This window comes from Haliotis rubra, unplaced genomic scaffold (assembly GCF_003918875.1).
Source record: "Haliotis rubra isolate DU_JTF1 unplaced genomic scaffold, ASM391887v1 Scf649, whole genome shotgun sequence".
NCBI lineage: Eukaryota > Metazoa > Mollusca > Gastropoda > Lepetellida > Haliotidae > Haliotis > Haliotis rubra.
In genome coordinates this window covers 270,121-291,249 of record NW_025767356.1, presented here as the reverse complement: position 1 = coordinate 291,249, position 21,129 = coordinate 270,121, and the positions used below count along the sequence as shown (strand labels likewise).

Genomic DNA, 21,129 nt, shown 5'->3' with positions numbered 1-21,129 from the left:
ACGAGAAGTTTTGACACAACAGGAACTATGTTACAAAAATATTGTCTTATTTTGAACAGGAAAAACAGGACCTAATTTGTCAAGTGAATCAGCAACTTTATGTGTTCCGCTGTGAAAATACACTATATTTATTGTTACCGGGTCGATAAACAAGGTTCTTCTGTATTTCAGTGACCGTGTGGTATAGATTATCTTATAGCAAGCTTATATTTATGTGAAGGTGTTTTAGTTATACTGATGTTCACGCAGAGGGTTTTTCAAAATACTAGTAGTTATATTTATATATTGCTTGTGCATTTATAGATATATTTGCCACCCTATGATTTGTAAATATCTGTAAGTTATGTTTATGTGATATCTTGGGTAGATTATGTTCAGCTCTTCCTCCGGCTGTTGACATCCCCTCCATTCATTTTGTAGTTTAGTAATATCTTACATATACAAACCTTCCAAGGGCAACCATGAATGAAGCAGAGGTACCGTGAGTTCCCATGGTCATCAGCATGGTGATCTTGCCTTTCTTGTTGGTGATCTATAGCCCCATTACTACTTTTGTATCGTAAACAAATAATCAGATATTTCATCTTACAACTAGTTTTAACACATTCGGTGTCATATTGCTGGTTATTATACTGTCTCACGATGGCAGTCTTTAAAGGATTTTTAAAAGGGTCACTGTACATTGTTTATAATCGACTGACTGACTGACTGAGTTTAGTTTTACGCCGCTTTTAGCAATATTCCAGCAATATCACGGCGGGGACACCAGAAATGGGCTTAGCACATTGTGCCCATGTGGGGAATCGAACCCGGGTCTTCGGCGTGACGAGCCAACGCTTTAACCACTAGGCTACCCCACCGCCCCTATAATCGATCTTAATGAACACATAGATACATATAATACACAAAAATACAGTTATAAACAGTAATACTTCATTATACAGCTTCTATTGTGAATCTAAAACGCACGTCCCTCGAAAGCATTTCGCCTTTTCGCAAGATAATGAGGTAGGCGGTCACGTGGTCGCGTGACGTCATACCCGAGAGTCGCTACATATTTACAGTGGTACCGAGCCTGTGGTACCGAGCTTGTTCGCTTTGTGAGGCCTGCTTTAAGTTTAGCAAATAAATCAATTCACGAAGTACATTTTGTTTTGGCAACCATAATAATAATTTTCTTTGAAATCTGCTCTAAAAAAGTAAGTACTTTTGTCTTAACAAATACTGAGAGGGAAAAAGATCCAGTGTCTTTGCAAACAAGACTTAGTGTTGACTCATTAGTTAGGGTAAAACATGCAGTAATAGGAACAGTGGGTTTTTTTCAAACTGGAGTGCACAGTTCAAAAAAACATTATTGACTGTCTGAAATATATTTACGTGTTGGTTTCTTGTTCACTGGCTTGGCCTCTTTGTTTAGGCCTAGGGGATAGCTGATTGCCCACTTGGGTTCTCCAGTCTTGGTCACTTCTAGGGTATTTAGGCTGTTTTCATTGATGTGAAATGCTGCCATGTACATCCTAAAACTAGCATTAAAGTGGCATTTTTACATTTGCCAAAAACAAAACCCACAAAGAAATACATTATCTGAAGGAACATATACTCTTGCCCACATATACTCACATATGCTCATGTACACTCATGCCCAACCCCACACACCCACCCCACACACCCTCTCCAATTAAAAAAATTGAAGGGGGTGAGAACCATTATTGGCATGAGTATATTTCCCTGATTTCCCCTTTTTTTGTTAAAGAGGGTTAAAAGTTACCTATATATATATATACATCTGCCATGATGTTTTCACAAGGGGTCCGTAAATACCTAAGTTTTATGCCAGTGCAGATCAGTTGATAATTATCTGATATGACTCAATTATGTTTTAAAAATGTTGTGCTCTCTCTCACCACCGCACTCACATGTTGCAAGTTCTCATTTGTCCATGCCCACCGCCATCCCAATCCCTCCACACACACTCACACCACAACACACCCGTCTCGGGAAATAGATGACTTGGCCCTACTGAGAAACAGTAACAGTGGCTGTGAAAATATATCCCTGGTCGAAAATAGGACATGAGCGCAAATTATGACGTACTTTTTTATCAACTATAGCTTTATATAGCTAGCTACTGGAGTGTTTATGTTGCTCCAAAACAACTACATCTTAAAACTCACCTGCAACCAACGTCGCGTCCGGAATGCAACACTCTCGGTCTCAGTCTAAGTTGACATTTCTGCCTCTGTGTTTGTTTGGAATATCAAAAGGAATGCCCGATGTAACATCCTTATAAAGTTTAAGTTTTGCCTATTCGTATCCATATTTCGCCAGAGGTTAGGTCTCTTTCATAGCACTTCTTCGAAAAGTGTAACGAACAGATGACCGTGCGTGGAGGGCTTCACAAAATCAAACATATGCCCTTCCTTTTGTCAAATGGAATTTCTCAGGAAATGTACTTCCGTGTTGTTTAGGCAGTTGGATAACCATCAAAACCTGAAGTGCAGTTGTCAGTTTCCAATACATAATCACAACAACGCTTCATTCAAAATATTGCACTTCGTGTCACTTTCAACTCGATGGCGTATGCACACAGGCCCCCACTGCGGGTCAGAAAATCGATAAACTAGGCCCCGGTTTAGTATCAACACACCCTACTATATAATACATAAAGGTTCATCACAGAAATACGGGATGCATTTGATGGTTTTTATTAAATTGCCAAAGACCGAGTTGCTGTGCCGGAAGTATACAAAACTAGGTCGTCAGCGCTTGACTTCACTACCTCCGGCGATCTGATTGGCTAACACATTACACTGAGTGAATGTGTTTCTTTAAAACATATTTGTACTCGTTTTTAAAATTATTCTTACCAAGATAAAACATCAGATAGTGACATCTTGGATGATAGACGTTTGAGTTTCCCTCTCATTTTCGCACGTGCATTTGTTGTCATTTTATTAACCAATTTGATTGCGCTGACGACCTAGTTTTGTATACTTCCGGCACAGCAACTCGGTCTTTGGCGATTTAATAAAAACCATCAAATGCATCCCCACGGAAAGCGCATGTATATGCCTCCTACATATATCGGAGATATGGACAAAAGCTTTTGATACTTGTGAGACCTTTAAAATACGATATATACATTGACATGTCCGTAATTGTCCGGTTTTCGATCATGTCACCGTATTTCTGTGATGAACCTTTATGTATTATATAGTAGGGGGTGTTGATACTAAACCGGGGCCTAGTTTATCGATTTTCTGACCCGCAGTAGGGGCCTGTGCGTATACACTACTGAAATGTCAACACACTGAGCGGACTCTCGGGTATGACGTCACACCCACTGACGGCAGACCGCTAAAAAATAAAAATATGCATACGCGTGGGCGGAGCTAAAGTGGTTTTAATTTTGGTGCATATTTACAATTTTTACGACCATTTTTCATAAATGGATGGCGCAGATTAGGTATATGTTCGTTCATGTTTGAATGACATTATGTAATAAAAATGCATGGTGTTTAACCTTTTAATAAATCCTTTAAGGTATAGCTGCAGTAAAACTTGTTCCACGATGGCAGTGTTTAAGGTATAGCTACCTACAGTAAAACTTGTCCCACGATGGCAGTGTTTAAGGTATAGCTAGCTACAGTCAAACTTGTCCCACGATGGCAGTGTTTAAGGTATAGCTAGCTACAGTAAAACTTGTCCCACGATGGCAGTGTTTAAGGTATAGCTAGCTACAGTCAAACTTGTCCCACGATGGCAGTGTTTAAGGTATAGCTAGCTACAGTCAAACTTGTCCCACGATGGCAGTGTTTAAGGTATAGCTAGCTACAGTAAAACTTGTCCCACGATGGCAGTGTTTAAGGAATAATTTACAGCTTCCGACCTCGTGTATTATTGTTAAATATAACAAAACATACGGCTTATAAAGAGAAGTCAACATGTATTGAAAAATAACTCATTACTTTTAATGCTTATTTTGTTCACATACATAAATACCCTGAAGAAAATATTGCATTGATACTGAAGCCAGTTGAGGAAGTAGTTGACGACAAAGCAATCACATGTTAATGTGATGTGTCAGTACAAATTCAGGAGACAAATTCGTTCACATGCTAAGGTTAAACGACATAGAAATATTGATTAAAGTAGCAAATTGTATATTTTAATGGTAGAAATGATGCATCGGGGCAGAACTACAGATGTGCACTGAACATATTTTGTTTGCAAGGAAAGACACAAATATGAACAACAATCAAAGTCAATTATCTTCACACAAACACATGATGTCTCAAACAGTAGTGAAATGGATGACAGCTGTATGAATTGGGCGCGTTTATGATATAAGCTAGGAGTATACAAAGTATGTAGTTACCACAATCACTTCTTAATTAATGTGCAATCTGGAAGAACATGCTAATTTTATTTACTTTTATGCGAATGAAGCATTTGAACAGTCTGCAGTCACAAAGTGATTGGTAATATATTGCAGATAACCAGAGACCTCTTGGTTGGGTGATCACTGTGATAGTGTATGGCATGATGAATACATTATAATACGTTCTAATGACAAAGGTATCAATATCTGAGGTCTCGTCTAAGCCGTACAAATCATACCTACATACATAACTGAGTGTCATCATCATATGAAATGACTCTTGCTACCTTAACGATACTGAACATGACAATGCGTTGGTAGTACTTGCAAAATCTTACTCCATGTGATAAGACTCTGCTTTACTTACACAGACAAATGTGATATGGTTATGAGCTAGTTGTACTCATGTGAACTCCAGGACATAGTTAGCATCTGTATTCGGCTATTCGCACATGGCCATTGGAGATATGCTAGTTTCCAAACATGTAAGTTACGTTGTCGTAGGTGGCGGACATGAAGACCGTGCCATCTTCAGGGGGACTGGGAGTAAGGTCCGTATGGCCCTCGGAGTGGTCAGATAGATCAGCAGGATCGTCAGACGTATCGCAGATTTCTTCCAGGAAAGCACTGTTATCAGTATCGACAGAACAAAGATCAATTTGTTCGACAGGGTGACCATCATCTTTATCTTGAGTCTGTAGCTCACTGTTGTCATCATTGTCAGATTGGGTACCATTGGGGTTCTGAACAGCATTTGAGTGACCCTCAGTCACTCGACCATCCACGCCGCGAAGTCTGAAACAGTATTCCAGTACCTTTGATAATAGCCGCTCCATAATATTTCATTGTGATAATACATATTATTTGGGGCACAGCTAGGAAGGTTAGTTCCTAGTATTCAGCTGACTTAGTACTCAACGTTTCGTGTCGTGTTGACAATCTTGGGAAAACCATGATCTTGGGGATACTGGGACACCAGGAATCAACGCTTTAGGAATCTGAGATACCAACCGACCAATGGTGTTTTATAAGCCAAAGAGAAGACCAGACCGCTCATGTCCCTCGTGGTAAGCAGTTAGTGAATAATACATACATTCTTAAATGTCTTACTAACCTTCTGACTGAGATATACGTGGCAATGATACTCAGGATGAGGACAAGTCCGACGCCCAGCACGGTCAGGTAAATATAACCTGAAAGATGACAAGAGTTTTTAAGGATACCATTTTCTGAAAATGTTAGTGTACCAGAACTCCTAAAATTGAAACCTTTGAATTAACTTGCCGTAATGAAAACACCATGAATTCCTTTCATAAGCGTTTCCTTTCCGGGTTCACCAGTTATGTTTCCTGGGGCGGTGGGGTAGCCTAATGGTTAAAGCGTTGGCTCGTCACGCCGAAGACCCGGGTTCGAATCCCCACATGGGCACAATGTGTGAAGCCCATTTCTGGTGTCCCCCGCCGTGATGTTGCTGGAATATTGCTAAAAGCGGCGTAAAACCAAACTCAGTCAGTCAGTCAGTTATGTTTCCTGTACAATTTGGGGGCACATTAATCAATTAAGACTTCTGTATAGGAAACGTGATATACATTTATCCACATAAATATATTCTAAAATAAAGACAATAATTACTCAACAACCCAAAATAATATATAAATGCCAGGAACGACTGTCCATACGAGGGAGCCTTTACACTTATAACAATGCAGCTATCTTCAGTCAGATGGAAACAGTTGGATTAGATGATCTTACTTTTACACATTTGTCATATCCTAACAATTCATTATCATTCAAGCTTAAAGTCGACACAGATGTCTCAAATAAAACTACATAGCGTCTCTGATACAACTCACCTGAACTTGAGGATGTTGGATGACTTTGACAAGGAACGTAATGTGGCTCCGAATCTATCCACAGAAATAATGATGCATTACCTTGTCGGATAATGATACCTTATTGCAACGAACTGTAGATATCACAGTCAGAACACTAACAATGTGACCGATGCAGTATTTGCCGTACAGATTTTCTAATAAGAAACAGGAATCAAATATTCATTGATTCAACTTGAAATATAAGAAATAACAATGAGCTATGTCATACCTTGTGTAGTTATTTTTTCCAGTAATTTATAAGATATATATAATTCAAAGTATGATTTCAGTTCCGATTGTCTTGTTTTTGCTAGGGCCATGACACATAAATACTTACCATTTGTCCGCCTCCTGTCTTCAGATGCTACAAGAAACAACATATAAGTAAGTGTGTGACCTATACGTTGTTTCTCTTCTGTAGTACTCCAATCATCATCACAGCTAGCCACTCGGGTCTGATATCGATACTGATGTAGGCGTGGGTCTGTCATACCTAGAAATATATTCGGGGCGAATATTGGAATCGAACCCACGTTCAGTGGTTTCTGACCCACATATGCCACGAGATGGCATGCGCCACTAACTTGAATGATAAAATCGCTCTGTTCTCTTACAATCGTGTAATCTACATAACATCAGTTGTTTGGAAGGGGAGAAGTGTTTCATGTGTCCAATGCTCCGACGTTCGTTGTGCAGAGTCGCGTCCCTTGCGCCAGACACCTGTGATTTCCAGGTTTGTTGGCAGTATATGAATGCAGATAGGTTTTCCCGGATCGGTGGACGGCTGACACTTGTCCCACTTCGGGACTTTCTCCCACATTAAGCACACACGCCGTGATGAAGCTGGAATATTGCTTAAAGCGGCGTCAAAACCAGCTCAGTCATTCAAACTCTCACAACAGACATAATTGAAGTATACTAACGTTTGTTAAGCTTGCATACATAATGGTGTAATTCAGTGCAGTTTGTGTCCAGGAAACCGTTATCATCCGTATCTGCAATGAACAGAATTATAGAGTTGTGGACTGCACTTGGCCATCATATAATCAGTACATCTTTTTTTCTTTCATGTTGTTTAACGCCGCACACAGCAATATTCCAGCCATATGATGACCTTCCCCAAATATTAATCGCCAGCAGCTGACCTAATAAACGTCGATCTACTCAATTTGGACAGGCTGCAATTATATTTTAAATTACGTCATGTTAATTCTATAAAGGAAGTCTAATTTACTGGTATATGTTGGCACTCTCTCATATTGGAGCACTATATTTTGATTCCAGGATTAAGCAGTCACGAACACTCCTACACAGCAGGGTATATTTAACTGGCTGCTGGTGGTAGTAACGGGACGTGTAAATATATTGTTCACTGCACTAAACGGCACTAAATAAGTATAGACTTTTCCATCTAACTTTATATGCAAAGAGCAATCTAACTTCATATCCAAAGAGCAACGTTAACATTTCAGGGGATAGAAATACCTGTCCTTTGGAATATTTATCTGAAAGAATTTTTAGTCGAGTTTCTACCCGCCGTAATATTACAGAATCAGTATCCAGGGTCGTCATAAAATCTCAATTCCACATTTCTGTTGTTTTTCACCGTGATATTGCTTGAATATGTCTAAAACCACATTTACTCACTCATAATACAAAAAACATTTCCTATACTCACTGTTGCTCCTGTTATCTCCCGATCCGCTTGGCATCTGGGTTGTAGTCTTCAGTTTGACACCCACCCTCCAACACCCACCTGTGACATGAGTATTCTATTGCTACTTATGACTGACAATATTACCGAAATACTTAAATTTATTGCATTATGTCATGAAGAAACGGTTTGAATAAATGATGATTTTCCTTCATATGACAGAAACAATCGCCTGTTCTATTACCTTTATTTAATCCAGTTTGTGGATGAATATCCTCTCACAGTACTTGAATATTGCACTATCAAAGAGGAAAGTACCATCATTAGTTTGTTTTACAGTACAACCAGAAATTATTGAGAATTAAAAGATTGTAATTGTTTTATATTTTTCACTCATTACTCACGTATTAAATGTGAATATTAGCAGAACATAACTCCAGATTCAAAGACAGGTGAACAGTTAGTATGTTGTCAAGTCAATATGGGCAGCAATGCAGGCTTCAATGCGGCGGGGCATACTACTGATCAAAGAAGTTAGAAAGTCGTGGTCCATGCTGTCCCAATATCGGACCACCTCTTCTTTCGTTTCAGCAATATTTGTCAGATTTTTCTTATTGACACTTTTCTTCATAAGTCCCCAAACATTTTCTATTGGATTTAGGTCAGGATTATAGCTTGGCCAATCAAATAATGTCATATTTTGGGTCCGAAACCAGGCCTGTGAATGCTTTGAACGATGTTTTGGGTCGTTGTCCTGCTGGAAAATCCAAACATTTCCATAGAACACGTGAGCAGATGGAAGTAAATGTCCCTCGAGAATATCTGTGTACCGCTCACTTTTCATATTCCCTTCAAATACACAAAGGGACGTTGCCCCTAACACAGATATGCCACCCCACACGTTATATTTTGGACTGTACTTTGGGCGCTGATACAAAGGTTTTTCAGTTTGTGTGGTCCAGAATTTCAGTGTATTAGGAAACAGCCATACAGAACTTTCATCTGAGAAAATCACATTGTCCCAGTTAAACTTTCTATGCTGTAAGCTCCAGTTCAACCTTCGCTCCTTTTGTTCAGGTTTCATGATTGGTGATGGAATTCCTCGACTTTTCTGCCAACCCATTGCATACAGCTGAGTTCTAATTGTATCCTTACAGACAGCCACAGTTCCTCTATCAATCATATCCAGCCTTAAGTTTTCTAAACTCCTTCGTTTGTTTTTAGAAACAAGATCACCAAGCCGCCTCCTGTCACCGACAGTCAATTTTCTGGGCCTACCTGCGCCTCCCTGGTGCTCAATGCCATAATCCATTTGCAATATTTTTCAAAACACGATAAACAGTGGGCAAAGGGATGCCTGTTCTACTTTAGCTGATCTGATGTCCTTGTTATAATACTCTAAAATCAACTTCCTCTTCTCTAAATCATCCATACAGAGGATCACTGAAAATGTCGTCTGCTAGCAAGTAAACAAAGGGGGATAACTCTTCACAAACTAATGAAAAAGGATTGACAGAGTTGTCTCTCTTGAATGAAACCAAGCACTTGATAGCTGGTCAAGGTTGTTTATACTAGAAATCCAATTAAACATTTTCCTAAAATTCTCAATAATTTCTGGTCATACTATATGTCTATCTGCGTGCATTGTTTAATTATTTGTACTTTCTTGCTTTACAGCCAGCAATGTTGTGGTTATATCACTTCAATACAATATCGAATGAAACAAATCAGTGGTCCATCTTTTCAGGAACGCGGAAATAAGTCGCCGATACGATTTAGAAGCCTCTTATAGCAAACCACAGAATATTTTGATCGACCCCTGGAGTGGATATACAAAGTGTACACATCCACCGCACCCAGTACATACAAGCCATCAGGAGTTGCTTCCCTGTCCCAAATTTGGATAACGCGGTCCATTCAAACACAGTGGAAGCTCAAGCTCAATGATCTGCCCATTACCTGTTTTCTTCCTGCTAATCCATATTTCCCCGACATCTCGCAACGCTGCTTGCAGGATGGGCAGGCCGTAGCTTTTCTTCAGATCATCCAGCTCAAACATGGCTCCCTGTTTCTGTTTGCACGTCATCTGAGCCAGGATCCAGTGTGCAGGGTGGCACGATACGTGGAAACTCTTATTCCCTTCATGAAAACATAACAGGTGTGTCAGGTCAGAATTACATCTCTTTCCCTCTAAACGTTACATCAACAATTTCTTGGGTTCCCGGACGCACAAACCTCAGAACCAGCATGCACAATATGTAAAACTCTTGTGTATGCCGATTTGTTCCTGTATGACTCCATGCACGGCCAATCTAAACATAAACTCGATAATAAGCTTACGACTGCCTATTTCATTGTGGAACAATGTTATGCACTAAATCGAAATGACCAATAAATAATGAAGCGTAGTTATAGGAAAAGGAAAATCAAATCTCAAATAGATTGTCACAAAAATAACGAATATTTTTTTAATAAAAGGTAAGAAGTATTCCTAGCGTTATGTTAAAGGTCACATGCAACGTAAAACACAACTTTGCAGATTCTGATACCTTTCGGTATGGACTTACCGAAACAAAGCGTCAAAAATGCAAATTCAACTTATAAAGTTGAAAAATAACGCGATGAAAAAACCGCGCGAAATCGGAGTTCAAACGTTTCACTAATTTTCCCCAGACTTTTCTGGGGAATACGGGTTTCAACAGCTGGGCTGCGCTCATAGCACGTGCGCAGTGAAATAGGTTCGCGCAACTTAGAAGCGGGCTGTCTGGTGAATACTCGGTGAAGGCTTTGGTGTGAGCTATTTTCCTAATGTTTTGTTGATATCTCACAGGCGCGAGCTTTTTATATGTTATGACAGTAAATAAACTGTTTATATAATTTCATTTGTCTATTTCACCACACGTTCTTCTTACCGAGTCACTTTCTCAGTTCGATACTTAAAAGCAATGTCATTATTTAGCGTTGACACAATTTCTAACTGTGATATAGATATGTCGCTGTCACAGACAAAGCTCAATGTCTTGTTTTATTGACACCTGTGTGTCTGCCTGCCTGTCTGCTAATGACAATAATCAATACACAACTGCGATCACTGACCACATGCAATTTGAACTTAACACCAATCAGGCTATACACCATAAACAAAACGCATTGATTTATGGCCCGAGTTCGGTCTCTGTCACATTATGTAATTACACAGACAGGCAGGTGTGATACTTGAACACATTACATGTTATGATGTCTGTTGATTGCAAAATGTTATACACAAAAAATGAGCATGTATTTACAAAACCCAACATCTCTATATATACACACACAATGAGCTGTGAGGCGGCATCTGCTAATGAACCAGCCGTTACACTTGAGTGCACACCCACCCGCTCTGACTGGGTTTGGTATCCCGGCTGCTTCGTTTCGAGGGAGGTAAACCCAAAGTACAAAATATTGCACTTTTGATTTGCGATTATACGCTTATAATTTTGTTTATTTGTTTTTTCATAATCAGCAATGCATATTATATGTCATGAAGAAGTGATAATTGTGTTTTAATTATGTTTGATTTTTTGGTTGCATGTGACCTTCTTAACAAAACATTGTTCTATTTTGACCTCATGTCTGGATATTCGAACATACGCTCGCTACTTGCTGAGGTCTTTTATTTGACGATGCTACAACAGCCGAAAAATGGTGGGAGATATATATGGCCGGCAATTTTTTTTGATATATGTGGAAATATTTACGATACTAAAATACGAAACGCGCCTGTTCGTAACATGGGAGTGCAGATCAGTGTCTGGTGAGTCCTCCGTGTTGGGAGTGCAGATCAGTGTCTGGTGAATCCTCCGTGTTGGGAGTGCAGATCAGTGTCTGGTGATTCCTCCTTGTTGGGAGTGTATATCAATGTCTTGTGAGTCATCCGTGTTAGGAGTGCAGATCAATGTCTGGTGTGTCCATTGTGTTGGGAGTGCAGATCAATGTCTGATGTGCCAAGGTCTATGTCAGGCCAGTCCTATGTCCGTATGTCAGTTCATGTTTAGTTATAGGGGTTAAAAGGTCCGTAACATAATGACAAGATCTCATGGAAGTAAAACGTTACGTACCTGCGTTTGAACGACTCTCAATTTGTGTGGCATTAGCCATTATTATTGCCAATGTCAAACAGCAAGCGACCACTTGTCGTGGACAGGCCATTGCTATCACACTGTGACGCTCCCAGTGTCCGTGTTTATGAGAGGGTGAACATTTCAAACATCACATGAGATAGAGGTTAGGAGGAGAGTTTCGTTCGTACAGACAGCTGGTGGAAGCAGGAAGTCTAAAACCACCACAACGGCAGGGTCCTTTGTGTTTTTATTCACGACTGTGTTACTGAGTGGTGCTTCTTGTAGCAGAACATGAGAATGAGTGAATACATGACGCTTCATATACATGTACCTTATATGTTCATGTCGCCACTGCATTCCAGCGTCACATGACATGAACATCTTAGGGTGAAACAGGACATCATCATGTATCATTATGAGATGTATAAGCACGAGTAATTTGGATGATAAATAGGGCTGATCTGGTATATCTCTCGGTCTGTCGAAACCACTGCCGAGACACATGGTGCTGGATTACACCGAGACTTGACGAGACTTCGCAAGTGTACTATAGCTACAGTTAGACACTTATGCTCGATAGGAAATAACCTTGATGAGACAAGTTAATAATTCATAATAGCTTTAAATACAACAAAACTATACACATATTCCAGTCAACAACACTTAACCCTAGGACATTGGTGGCTATATTGGATGGCTTCTGAAAGTGAAACCTGCATGGATGCTGCAAAGCAACTAGCGATGATGAATCATTGTTATCTTTACACACTTCAGGGCATACAAATCAGTCGAAGCAATGTCATCACGAATCATTTAAGTTTGGATTGGTTTTAAGTAATGCCAAAATGATGTCTCTCTGCCTTTCGGTGTGGAAAACAACGCACAAGGTACAGAACTTTGACATTAATGAAACTTAAACTCCAAAGCCAATATATTTTAGTTTGCCCGTTCCTAGAAATTTCGATTCATATACATTGAGAGACAGCTAAACCGGGAATGATTACAATATTAATAGTCACCACAAGAGATGGGTACCTCCAGCCACAACATATTATCCAAACATTTCAAAAAGCTCTGCCATTTCCTAATTTGTTTCCTAAGCCAAGTTAAGATCGTTGATACTTGGTATAATTTTTGTCCTGAACATTTGATGATACAGGTGTAGACTACCGCCAGCGCGGCTCCGAGTTGTTTTTTCTGCGTTTAGTGTTTGATTGACAGATAAGCAACGCCTCGAGTCGTTCTTTTATAATCTTACATACACAATTCTTTAACAACCATCGTTAATGGTGCTCATTACGCTTACACGTTTAAAACAAATTAGAATGATATTTAACTTGATGACTCATAACACAGTTCATCTCGGCTATGTGGGATATGTAAGTTTCGTGAAGTTATGGGTTAAATAGCACAAGATAAAAGAAAGTGTGCAAAGTTGATGAGCGTTATCCCTACCCTTCCCCCGTTACAGTTTATTACATCTCGCCCCCTGTAAAATGCTATTGTTTGGCACTTCCGGTTTACCTGCGCTGCCCAGCAGGGTAACAACTCACTACCCTGATTATCACGTGCAGTTTAAATCGTCCACACAATCAAGGTTAAAGTTATCCCTTAGGTTTGTCGTGTTGCATCATAAACAAAATATACGATCAACACATTACGGACACACTCAACTTTGGTTTTGTTTAATGAACATACTAATTCAAGCACACGTTCAAGCACATATTGTTAAGATTTCTAGTATACACTTTGATACACTTTTTGTCATCCTATAGAATATTATTCCTTTAACACGATACATATTATCGTTAATACATGTGCAGGCCCATGTAATGGTTATGCATAGCTACACGAGTAAACGTGCAGGGCTCTTTCAGGAAAGTGAAGAGTTCCGGTAATTGTTTTTATCTAAGCCCGATTCTATAGCGTTAAAATGTAAACCTCAGCCCCAGAGATAAAACAGTTTTGAAAATTAGCAACGGATTCTTTGGCATTTAAACATAGCATGGCATTTGACATTACATGAGCTGATAAGTTACACCTGGTGTCCATCAACATCCGTGCTTACTTTTTATTCATTTATGCCCTCTTTGTTGCCTCGCTGCAAAATACAAACTCAATAAGCACTCCCGTCCATATTCTTGGAACTTCAGGTTCAGTTTCTTTTCCAGCGAAAAGCGAATGTGTGTTATTGAACAACATAATATATCCGATATCTATTGCATTAAAAATGACTGGGCCGGATTCACTTTGAGTTCTAGATCATTCCTCTAGATTCTAGGATCTGAATGTGTTAGTCATAGTGCGCATTATGTTGTCCAGCTTCCAATACTCTTTTGCAACAATAAGACAAACGAGTTATCATACTATGTGTTGATTCAAACAAACAATTGTTAACCCCGAATCAGTCCGTACAAGTGCTGAGTGTGAAACGAACAAATAACAACAAATATGATGTACTTAACAATTGTATTATAAAATTGGCATGACAATGGCAGTACAACATAGAGTGACAGTACACATGCAGTATATACAAGCTCAGTGGTTATAGCAATGAAGACAATGGTGGCAATAGTCACATCACCACAACACAGGTCAAGTATCTTAGATAGGCTCCTGGTCTTGAGGATCCAAGGGAAGAATGAAATGGGAAGTATGGTCTCCATACAAATGCTGATTTTCCTGTAACCTGGGATGTAATGTGAGTTTAGAGGCAAGAGTTACCCCCCTTATATACCTGAGAACAAGACTCCAGAAGTTTCTCAAAATGCCTGGGTCTGAACAGCCCACAGGGTTCATGGAGACTCAAGAACTGTCTAAGTATAGCACAGGTCTATATATAAAGCACACCACTTTCCCCCCATCTGAATATCGAATGGTTGCAATGAAAAACAACTCCCAGACAACGATATACCAATCTACGTCATCTTATGAAAGTACACTTATGAAATATACAAAGTTAGGAATTATTACAGTTAATATATTTTTACTGGATACAGATTATTGAAACTGTAAAATAGTGCTGTAGGAACATCACTCATTCATTAAGCATCACAATTAAAACAACAGGAAACTTCCAAATGAAGCAAGATACATGCGTAATGTTTTATCATGAACACGTTAACTGATACAAATGTATAGAAATGTTTATAAACCCCTCAAATTCTAATTTTAAGGCACATGTGCACGTGCACATGCATACAAGGTGTATTCTATCATTATCAAAAATCATTTTTCGTCGGACAATCTATAATCATGTTTTCGATTTTGTTAACCTATTTATTTCTGGAAGATATACTAACTAAAATTCTAAAAACAATATCGAAGATATGAACAGATTTATCTCTCGGTCGGTGGTCAACAGTTCCAAATAGTTTGGGAAACGAGTTAACTTTCTAATTCATAACTCTCTCGTGTACCATTTCTAGTTCTTGGTGGAATTCTTTGATCATTCACGAAAAAAGTCCAGGACAGCGTGAAATGAAGTGATCAGAAAACACACGTCCATGTAAAACTATTCTGCTGTCAGGAAACCTCTTTGGCAAACAAATTACATTTTTGAGTTCAACAACCATTTCATCCTAAACATGAGAGCCAGCACTAGCGACACATACATGACTGCCAAAGTGTGAGAGCTGTGAAGCAGGGTTTCATAATACACTTACACGTGCATCATACATATATTTCAAATGAGGAAAATAAAATACTCACACGAGTTGTCATGTAGTTTTACATGATATATTGATGACATTCCAAAGGTATTTGTACAGTTTTGCAAATTGCACAGCTTCATTCAACCGCTATTACTGTCTGTTACAGTTTTGTATGATTGCATCATCATTCGGCCTTACCCTTTGTTATTTGTATGGTCTTCGAGAGACATTAATGTACACATATATAAAGGGCATACATCAACATCAAACATGCACAGTTTCTAGGTCAGTAAGTGACGTCAGAGGGGCTGGCATCCAGGCTGTCAACATCTGCAGGGTCTTTACACCTCACTACAACTACAGCGGGCTCATACTCAGCATCTTCAGGGACCGTGGAACTCGACTGCTGTTAGCCTGTCGTGATTGGCAGCTTCAGTATCTTCTGTTTGGAGACCACATCCGTTGTCACCTTCGGGGTTACTTCCTGTGTGTTGCGCATCACCTGCTTGCGACGTTGTCCCACTGTCTTGCACGTTGGTCTTCCTGGAAACAGTTTTACAAACAACAATATACACAGATTGTACATAAGGATATTGATAACAGTATAAACACAGTTACATTGGCTCTTATACTTCCAGATTATACTTCCTACTTATTATACTAAGTTTCTGAGGAACTGCGGGTAATTTCAGTTTCGCATTCAATGAAAACAAATTGAATTGGATCAAAAACTACTTCCACCGTTACATGATACTTGTGATTCCAAACACAAAGTTTCTGTTATCACTTTGTGAAAATTAACTCCTTTTAGAAAAAAGACATTTCATCATCAAAAGGATGAAATGATGTTCTGATAACTACGGACGTGATTACACGGTAACACATATTTATGCAAGCCAGTTTTGTAATGAGATCGATTTCTCAGTACGCACGTATGGTATATATTACGGTTCCAATTAATTATTTTAAAGTCGTTTCTAAAACGTTTGTTCGTCAGCCTAATGCCGACCTGGTCCCGTCTTGGCAACCATGTCTTTGTTTGTGATCAGAGTAGTCTCAACTGACAAATCCACAGCTGGCTCTAAGACGACTGAGTTGGAAGTAACTATACCCAGAATTATAACCCACCGAGAAGAAATTGTGACCAAACGCCTGTTTTGTTGTACATATGCAGTCGGTGTGCGATGACCATGGGAGTGTTTAATGTAACTGATGTAACTTCCATCATTAAACTGACGCCTTGGTAGTTATCACAATTCCACACCGTAAGTTCAACTTTCATCAGGTAGTATTACGACAAACACAGTGATTAGTTTGTAGTATAAGCATCTGCACAAAGCGAATGCTTTCTTTGGGGGTTAGGCGGCGACGAACTTACAACAAACAAGTTGTGTCCGACGAAGAACAATTGTATAAATGCACATTACCTCTGTACCGTTGTACAAAACTATCTAATTACAGGAATTCCCAAGCACAGACTAACATATGTTAACATAGGTTTACAACTGTTGTTGAACTAAGGTTGTTTAGGACATTGGCACCCAGTTCTTGCCAGTTACCGATAACGTAATGATATCAATGAATAGTTGGAAATAGGTGGAGATTACCGAATGTAACCTCTGATGTCTTCTCATAACAAGCAGGATGGTACTGAGGCTCCAGATCTGATTTCGTTGTACAAAAAAAACATGTCAAAATAGGATTATTGAAATATTGAAGCTGGTTTATTAGAGAATGGAACAATAGTTAAAGTTTCCGGTTGTATATTAGCAGTTTTGCTACTGGTACGTAAACATATGGTGAATGTAGTCAATATTATACGTATTAGAAACGAAATGATATATAAGCGATGTTGATGAATGAAAATGCTTACGAGCATGCTGTATACACACGTAGTGATGCTGATCGTCACAGTTGGCTCTTTGAAATTTCAGATCTTCGTCAGCTGTTGTAAAATAAATTCAGATGATACAATGAAGCTGTATGTAGTGTATGTATGTATGTAGTGTATGTACGTATGTATGTATGTATGTATGTATGTATGTATGTATGTATGTATGTATGTATGTATGTATGTATGTATGTATGTATGTGTGTGTGTGTGTGTGTGTGTGTGTTGTGTATGTATGTATGTATATATGCATGCATGCCCATTCAAGTACAATGAACTTCGCTGCAATAGATTATGAGTGAGTGAGTGAGTGGAGTTTTACGCCTCACTCAGCAATATTCCAGCTTCTAGCGGCGGTCTGTAAATAATCGAGTCTGGAACAGGCAATCAATTGACACTTACTCTTGTTTGCACTTCCCTTTGTTGGCAAACGGAGATAAGTTTGGCACGAACCTGCGGCGTGTAAAACAGATGAGTTAGGTTAACATCATGATAACAAATCAAACCAGAGAAGCATCGGTTAACAAAGCACATGCATTAACACTTGTTGTTTTTATATTTAAGCTTACGTTTCGGTTTTCCGTTGTATTGTATCCGCCGTGTTTTGAATGTTTGCAACGATATATAAACATGTATATGATTATGATGTAAACATACATTGTTTGTGCATATAACAAGTAATTCAATCAATAATCATTCAATAAGTAGTCCCTGGGTTTTCGTCGTTGTTGTAATTATCAGTGATACATTTTGACCAAACAAAATACAAAAAACACTCATAGGTTCAGGATAAGTGGTTTCATTTACCATTCTCGTCACCTCGTATCCAAATTTCCGTGAGGATAGTTGTAACATTTCGAACAAATCGTCCACCTCTTGATGTTTTCAAATCCGATAAGGTGAATAATGATCTGTTTCTATATTTGCAGTCGTTCTCAGCCATGGCGAAGTTTACACTTACACAATTGTCTCCGAGTGGCCCGGAAGCTGAAGAACCAAAGTGATATGCATTCATAATAATCGTTTAAAAGCACAAATGTGTTACAATGTTCAAGCCCTAGCATCAAACTGAAACAGTGCATGAGCAAAGTACTATGTTATATTTAACTTGTGATATCTAATTTGAAATATATATGATGACATTGTGTGTGAGTGAGTGTCCAGGTTTAACAGTATTCTAGTTGCATCACGGCGTGGTAGCCTAACGTGGCAGGCAAAGCAATGTAATGCAGGTACGAGCATTTACTAGTCTCATGAAACCAACGAGCGTGGGTATGATGCTCAAAAACCAAGAAACATAATTGCGGTAACAGGGATTCAAACTCCTAATCAGCTCTTATCCAAGGTACGCAAATGTGACTGAGCCAACTCTAGACCTCCCCACGTTTGTAGCAAAGAATGGTTTTACATCACATAGGCAAATTTATTGAATATTTAACGGTTTGTCTGTGTTTCTATTCTTATAGAAACAACATGATGATTGTTGAATTTTGTAAAAACTCTTCTTCATAGGTCACAATGCTTAGAGGGAAATGGAGAAATAACGCGAAAGTGCAACCGTGTTTATTCGTGTATAATATACACTCGCAAACAACCGTAATCGTGGGAAATGAAACAAAAACAATTACAATGAATACAAAGTTAAATAAAAGGGAAATATTTGTATTGGAAAGTATGAGAATTTAGAGTCTTCTCAACATGGTTTGGAGATTTTACCGAAAGAGTACTGTTTCACTTCCACACTGAATTTGAGATGGATATATTTTGTAAGTATAATCCGTGCACAGCTATTATTTCTGAATAAACTAAAGGACGGTTGGATTTTTTGTTGTTGTTTCGCAACGAGTGTCGGAAGATGTCATACTAAAAGAAAGAAACATATATTTAACAACAGCAACGGGACGAAAGATTGACTTTTAATGTTGTATGTTATATAAAGTCACAAAAGTTGAATTGTCGAGACATTTGATTTTTCGTCAGGTTATTTATCTGTGTTAAATAATCAGCTTTACTGGTGTATTTTGGTCACAGTGTAATTGGGATGATATGTACATGTATATCGGTCCTCTGAAAGCATCTGACACGAACTGTGTTACGAGCTACCAATTCGGCGACCGTGAATATGTTTCCGAATATATATTTTGTTGTTTCATCAATTAGATGCCCACTTAATCGAAAACATTTATAGGAGGAAACCAACGGTCTGCTCTTATTTAAGAGTCAAATTACACTGTCGGGCTTCGTTAATGTGAGCATTGGGGAAGTTTAGAAATTTATGATAAATAAATGAATAATACCATACCGTGTACTTGGTCCATATTGTCGAAACCAAGAAACATCACGTACACAGCAAGTGATGCTGCACACAGAGGGACACAAACGATCTTCATCTTGAGTACAACAAGGTCTGTGAAGCAGATGATTCCCGACTTGCGTATATATTCCTTCTGGACTTGCGTATATACATTCCTTCTGGTCAGTTTCCTGGTTTGGGTCTAACTCGCGCAACACACATCGCCCCAAATAAAGATACTGAATAGTCTTTAAAATCCTATTTATTTGTGGGATTATGTGTCATGAAGAGGAAGTATAGAACATCAACGGGAGAGAAAACAACAAGTGCGCATTATCGAGCAAAACAGCTTATTGTAATGATACCAGATGTTCCCACGTGAATGTAATGTCCCTTCTGATAGTGCTTATGTATTTGTGCATAGATCACAAAACGTCACCATAAAGCTGCAAATCCGCACCGCATTTCTCCGCTGATGTCATCGTTGCTTGCTACTGGTCAGTGGGAGGGTGATGCTTCAGTTTAAATTAAGATTAGTATCTTTAAAATGCCCCGTTAAAGCTGAGAGTGACAGCTTGTCAGTACCTTTCATCTCATTTGCATTTGTTCTCATCGGCGCATCCATCAGATTGAAAGTCCGATGTCACAACCGCCTCTTTCTATGGAAATGCATCAATTTCACCTGTAGAATGCTTGTTGAGTTTGGAAAAAGTTTTTCTCATTATTGTATTTGATGTATGCATACAAATACAAATATCAAATATCATCATGTATGTGCTAGATAAAACGTAATAGAGGAATGTGGAAACGGTATATTTGTTTCTCAAATACTTCCTAAAGAACACACCACCCCGAATTTATGAGAAACATTTCCGTACATGCCGTGAGGCGATGCAGCAGATCAGTTGCGATATGCCAATAACGCGACAACAAACAGAAAGCCTGATACGGCTGATGTGGGACATGCTTGTGTTCCCTGAAAGATGTACTGCACGAATATCGAAAGTCTTATCCAATGCAAAATATCAGCTGTCCTGCCTTTTTTTAAGTTCAGAGCAAAATAGTTTCATATGTTATTTGTATACGATAAAGTGTACTTGTATGGCGACAGTGGTGTATTGTGGAGCAATGTTGTATTTGTATTGATGTTTCCTTTTAGATTCAGTAGAACGCAGTTGTGTTGATAGTTGATATATTTAGATTATTTGGGGCCTACATCCCCCACCCAAGCAGGGGAGACCCTGCAACGTTCACAAAACTTACATTGAGTGCAGTTAGTA

General features: G+C 38.9%; 2 protein-coding genes across 4 annotated transcripts; both read right to left on the bottom strand.

Annotated features, from left to right (window-relative positions):
• Positions 1-3,949: 3,949 nt before the first annotated feature.
• On the bottom strand, positions 3,950-12,253 carry LOC124257083. 2 transcript variants are annotated; one of them, XM_046691069.1, is made up of 8 exons: positions 12,010-12,250; positions 9,869-10,048; positions 7,934-8,011; positions 7,179-7,250; positions 6,593-6,619; positions 6,235-6,288; positions 5,496-5,574; positions 3,950-5,176 (listed from the first exon to the last, which is right to left on the bottom strand). In XM_046691069.1, exons 1-8 carry the CDS (start codon positions 12,098-12,100, stop codon positions 4,852-4,854), a joined length of 906 nt encoding a protein of 301 aa, XP_046547025.1. In that variant the 5' UTR covers positions 12,101-12,250; the 3' UTR covers positions 3,950-4,851. The 2 variants fall into 2 exon arrangements, with proteins under 2 accessions (XP_046547025.1, XP_046547026.1); XM_046691070.1 differs by lacking the exon at positions 7,179-7,250 and having other exon boundaries at positions 12,010-12,253.
• A 4,628-nt stretch (positions 12,254-16,881) lies between these two features.
• Positions 16,882-20,089, bottom strand: LOC124257071. Of its 2 annotated transcripts, XM_046691050.1 has the most exons (5): positions 19,859-20,089; positions 18,364-18,543; positions 17,959-18,009; positions 17,539-17,610; positions 16,882-17,329 (listed from the first exon to the last, which is right to left on the bottom strand). In XM_046691050.1, exons 1-5 carry the CDS (start codon positions 19,944-19,946, stop codon positions 17,241-17,243), a joined length of 480 nt encoding a protein of 159 aa, XP_046547006.1. In that variant the 5' UTR covers positions 19,947-20,089; the 3' UTR covers positions 16,882-17,240. The 2 variants fall into 2 exon arrangements, with proteins under 2 accessions (XP_046547006.1, XP_046547005.1); XM_046691049.1 differs by having other exon boundaries at positions 16,882-17,610.
• Between the last annotated feature and the right edge of the window lie 1,040 nt (positions 20,090-21,129).

Coding starts and splice junctions, on each gene's coding strand:
- LOC124257071 (XM_046691049.1), bottom strand. CDS start 19,946: ATGAAGATCGTTTGTGTCCCTCTGTGTGCAGCATCACTTGCTGTGTAC. Junction 18,544..19,858: donor CAATATGGACCAAGTACACG/GTATGGTATTAT, acceptor TTGGTTCTTCAG/CTTCCGGGCCACTCGGAGAC. Junction 18,010..18,363: donor GATACGAGGTGACGAGAATG/GTAAATGAAACC, acceptor TACACGCCGCAG/GTTCGTGCCAAACTTATCTC.
- LOC124257083 (XM_046691069.1), bottom strand. CDS start 12,100: ATGGCCTGTCCACGACAAGTGGTCGCTTGCTGTTTGACATTGGCAATA. Junction 8,012..9,868: donor GATTAGCAGGAAGAAAACAG/GTAATGGGCAGA, acceptor CTCATGTCACAG/GTGGGTGTTGGAGGGTGGGT. Junction 5,177..5,495: donor ACGTATATCTCAGTCAGAAG/GTTAGTAAGACA, acceptor ATACTGTTTCAG/ACTTCGCGGCGTGGATGGTC.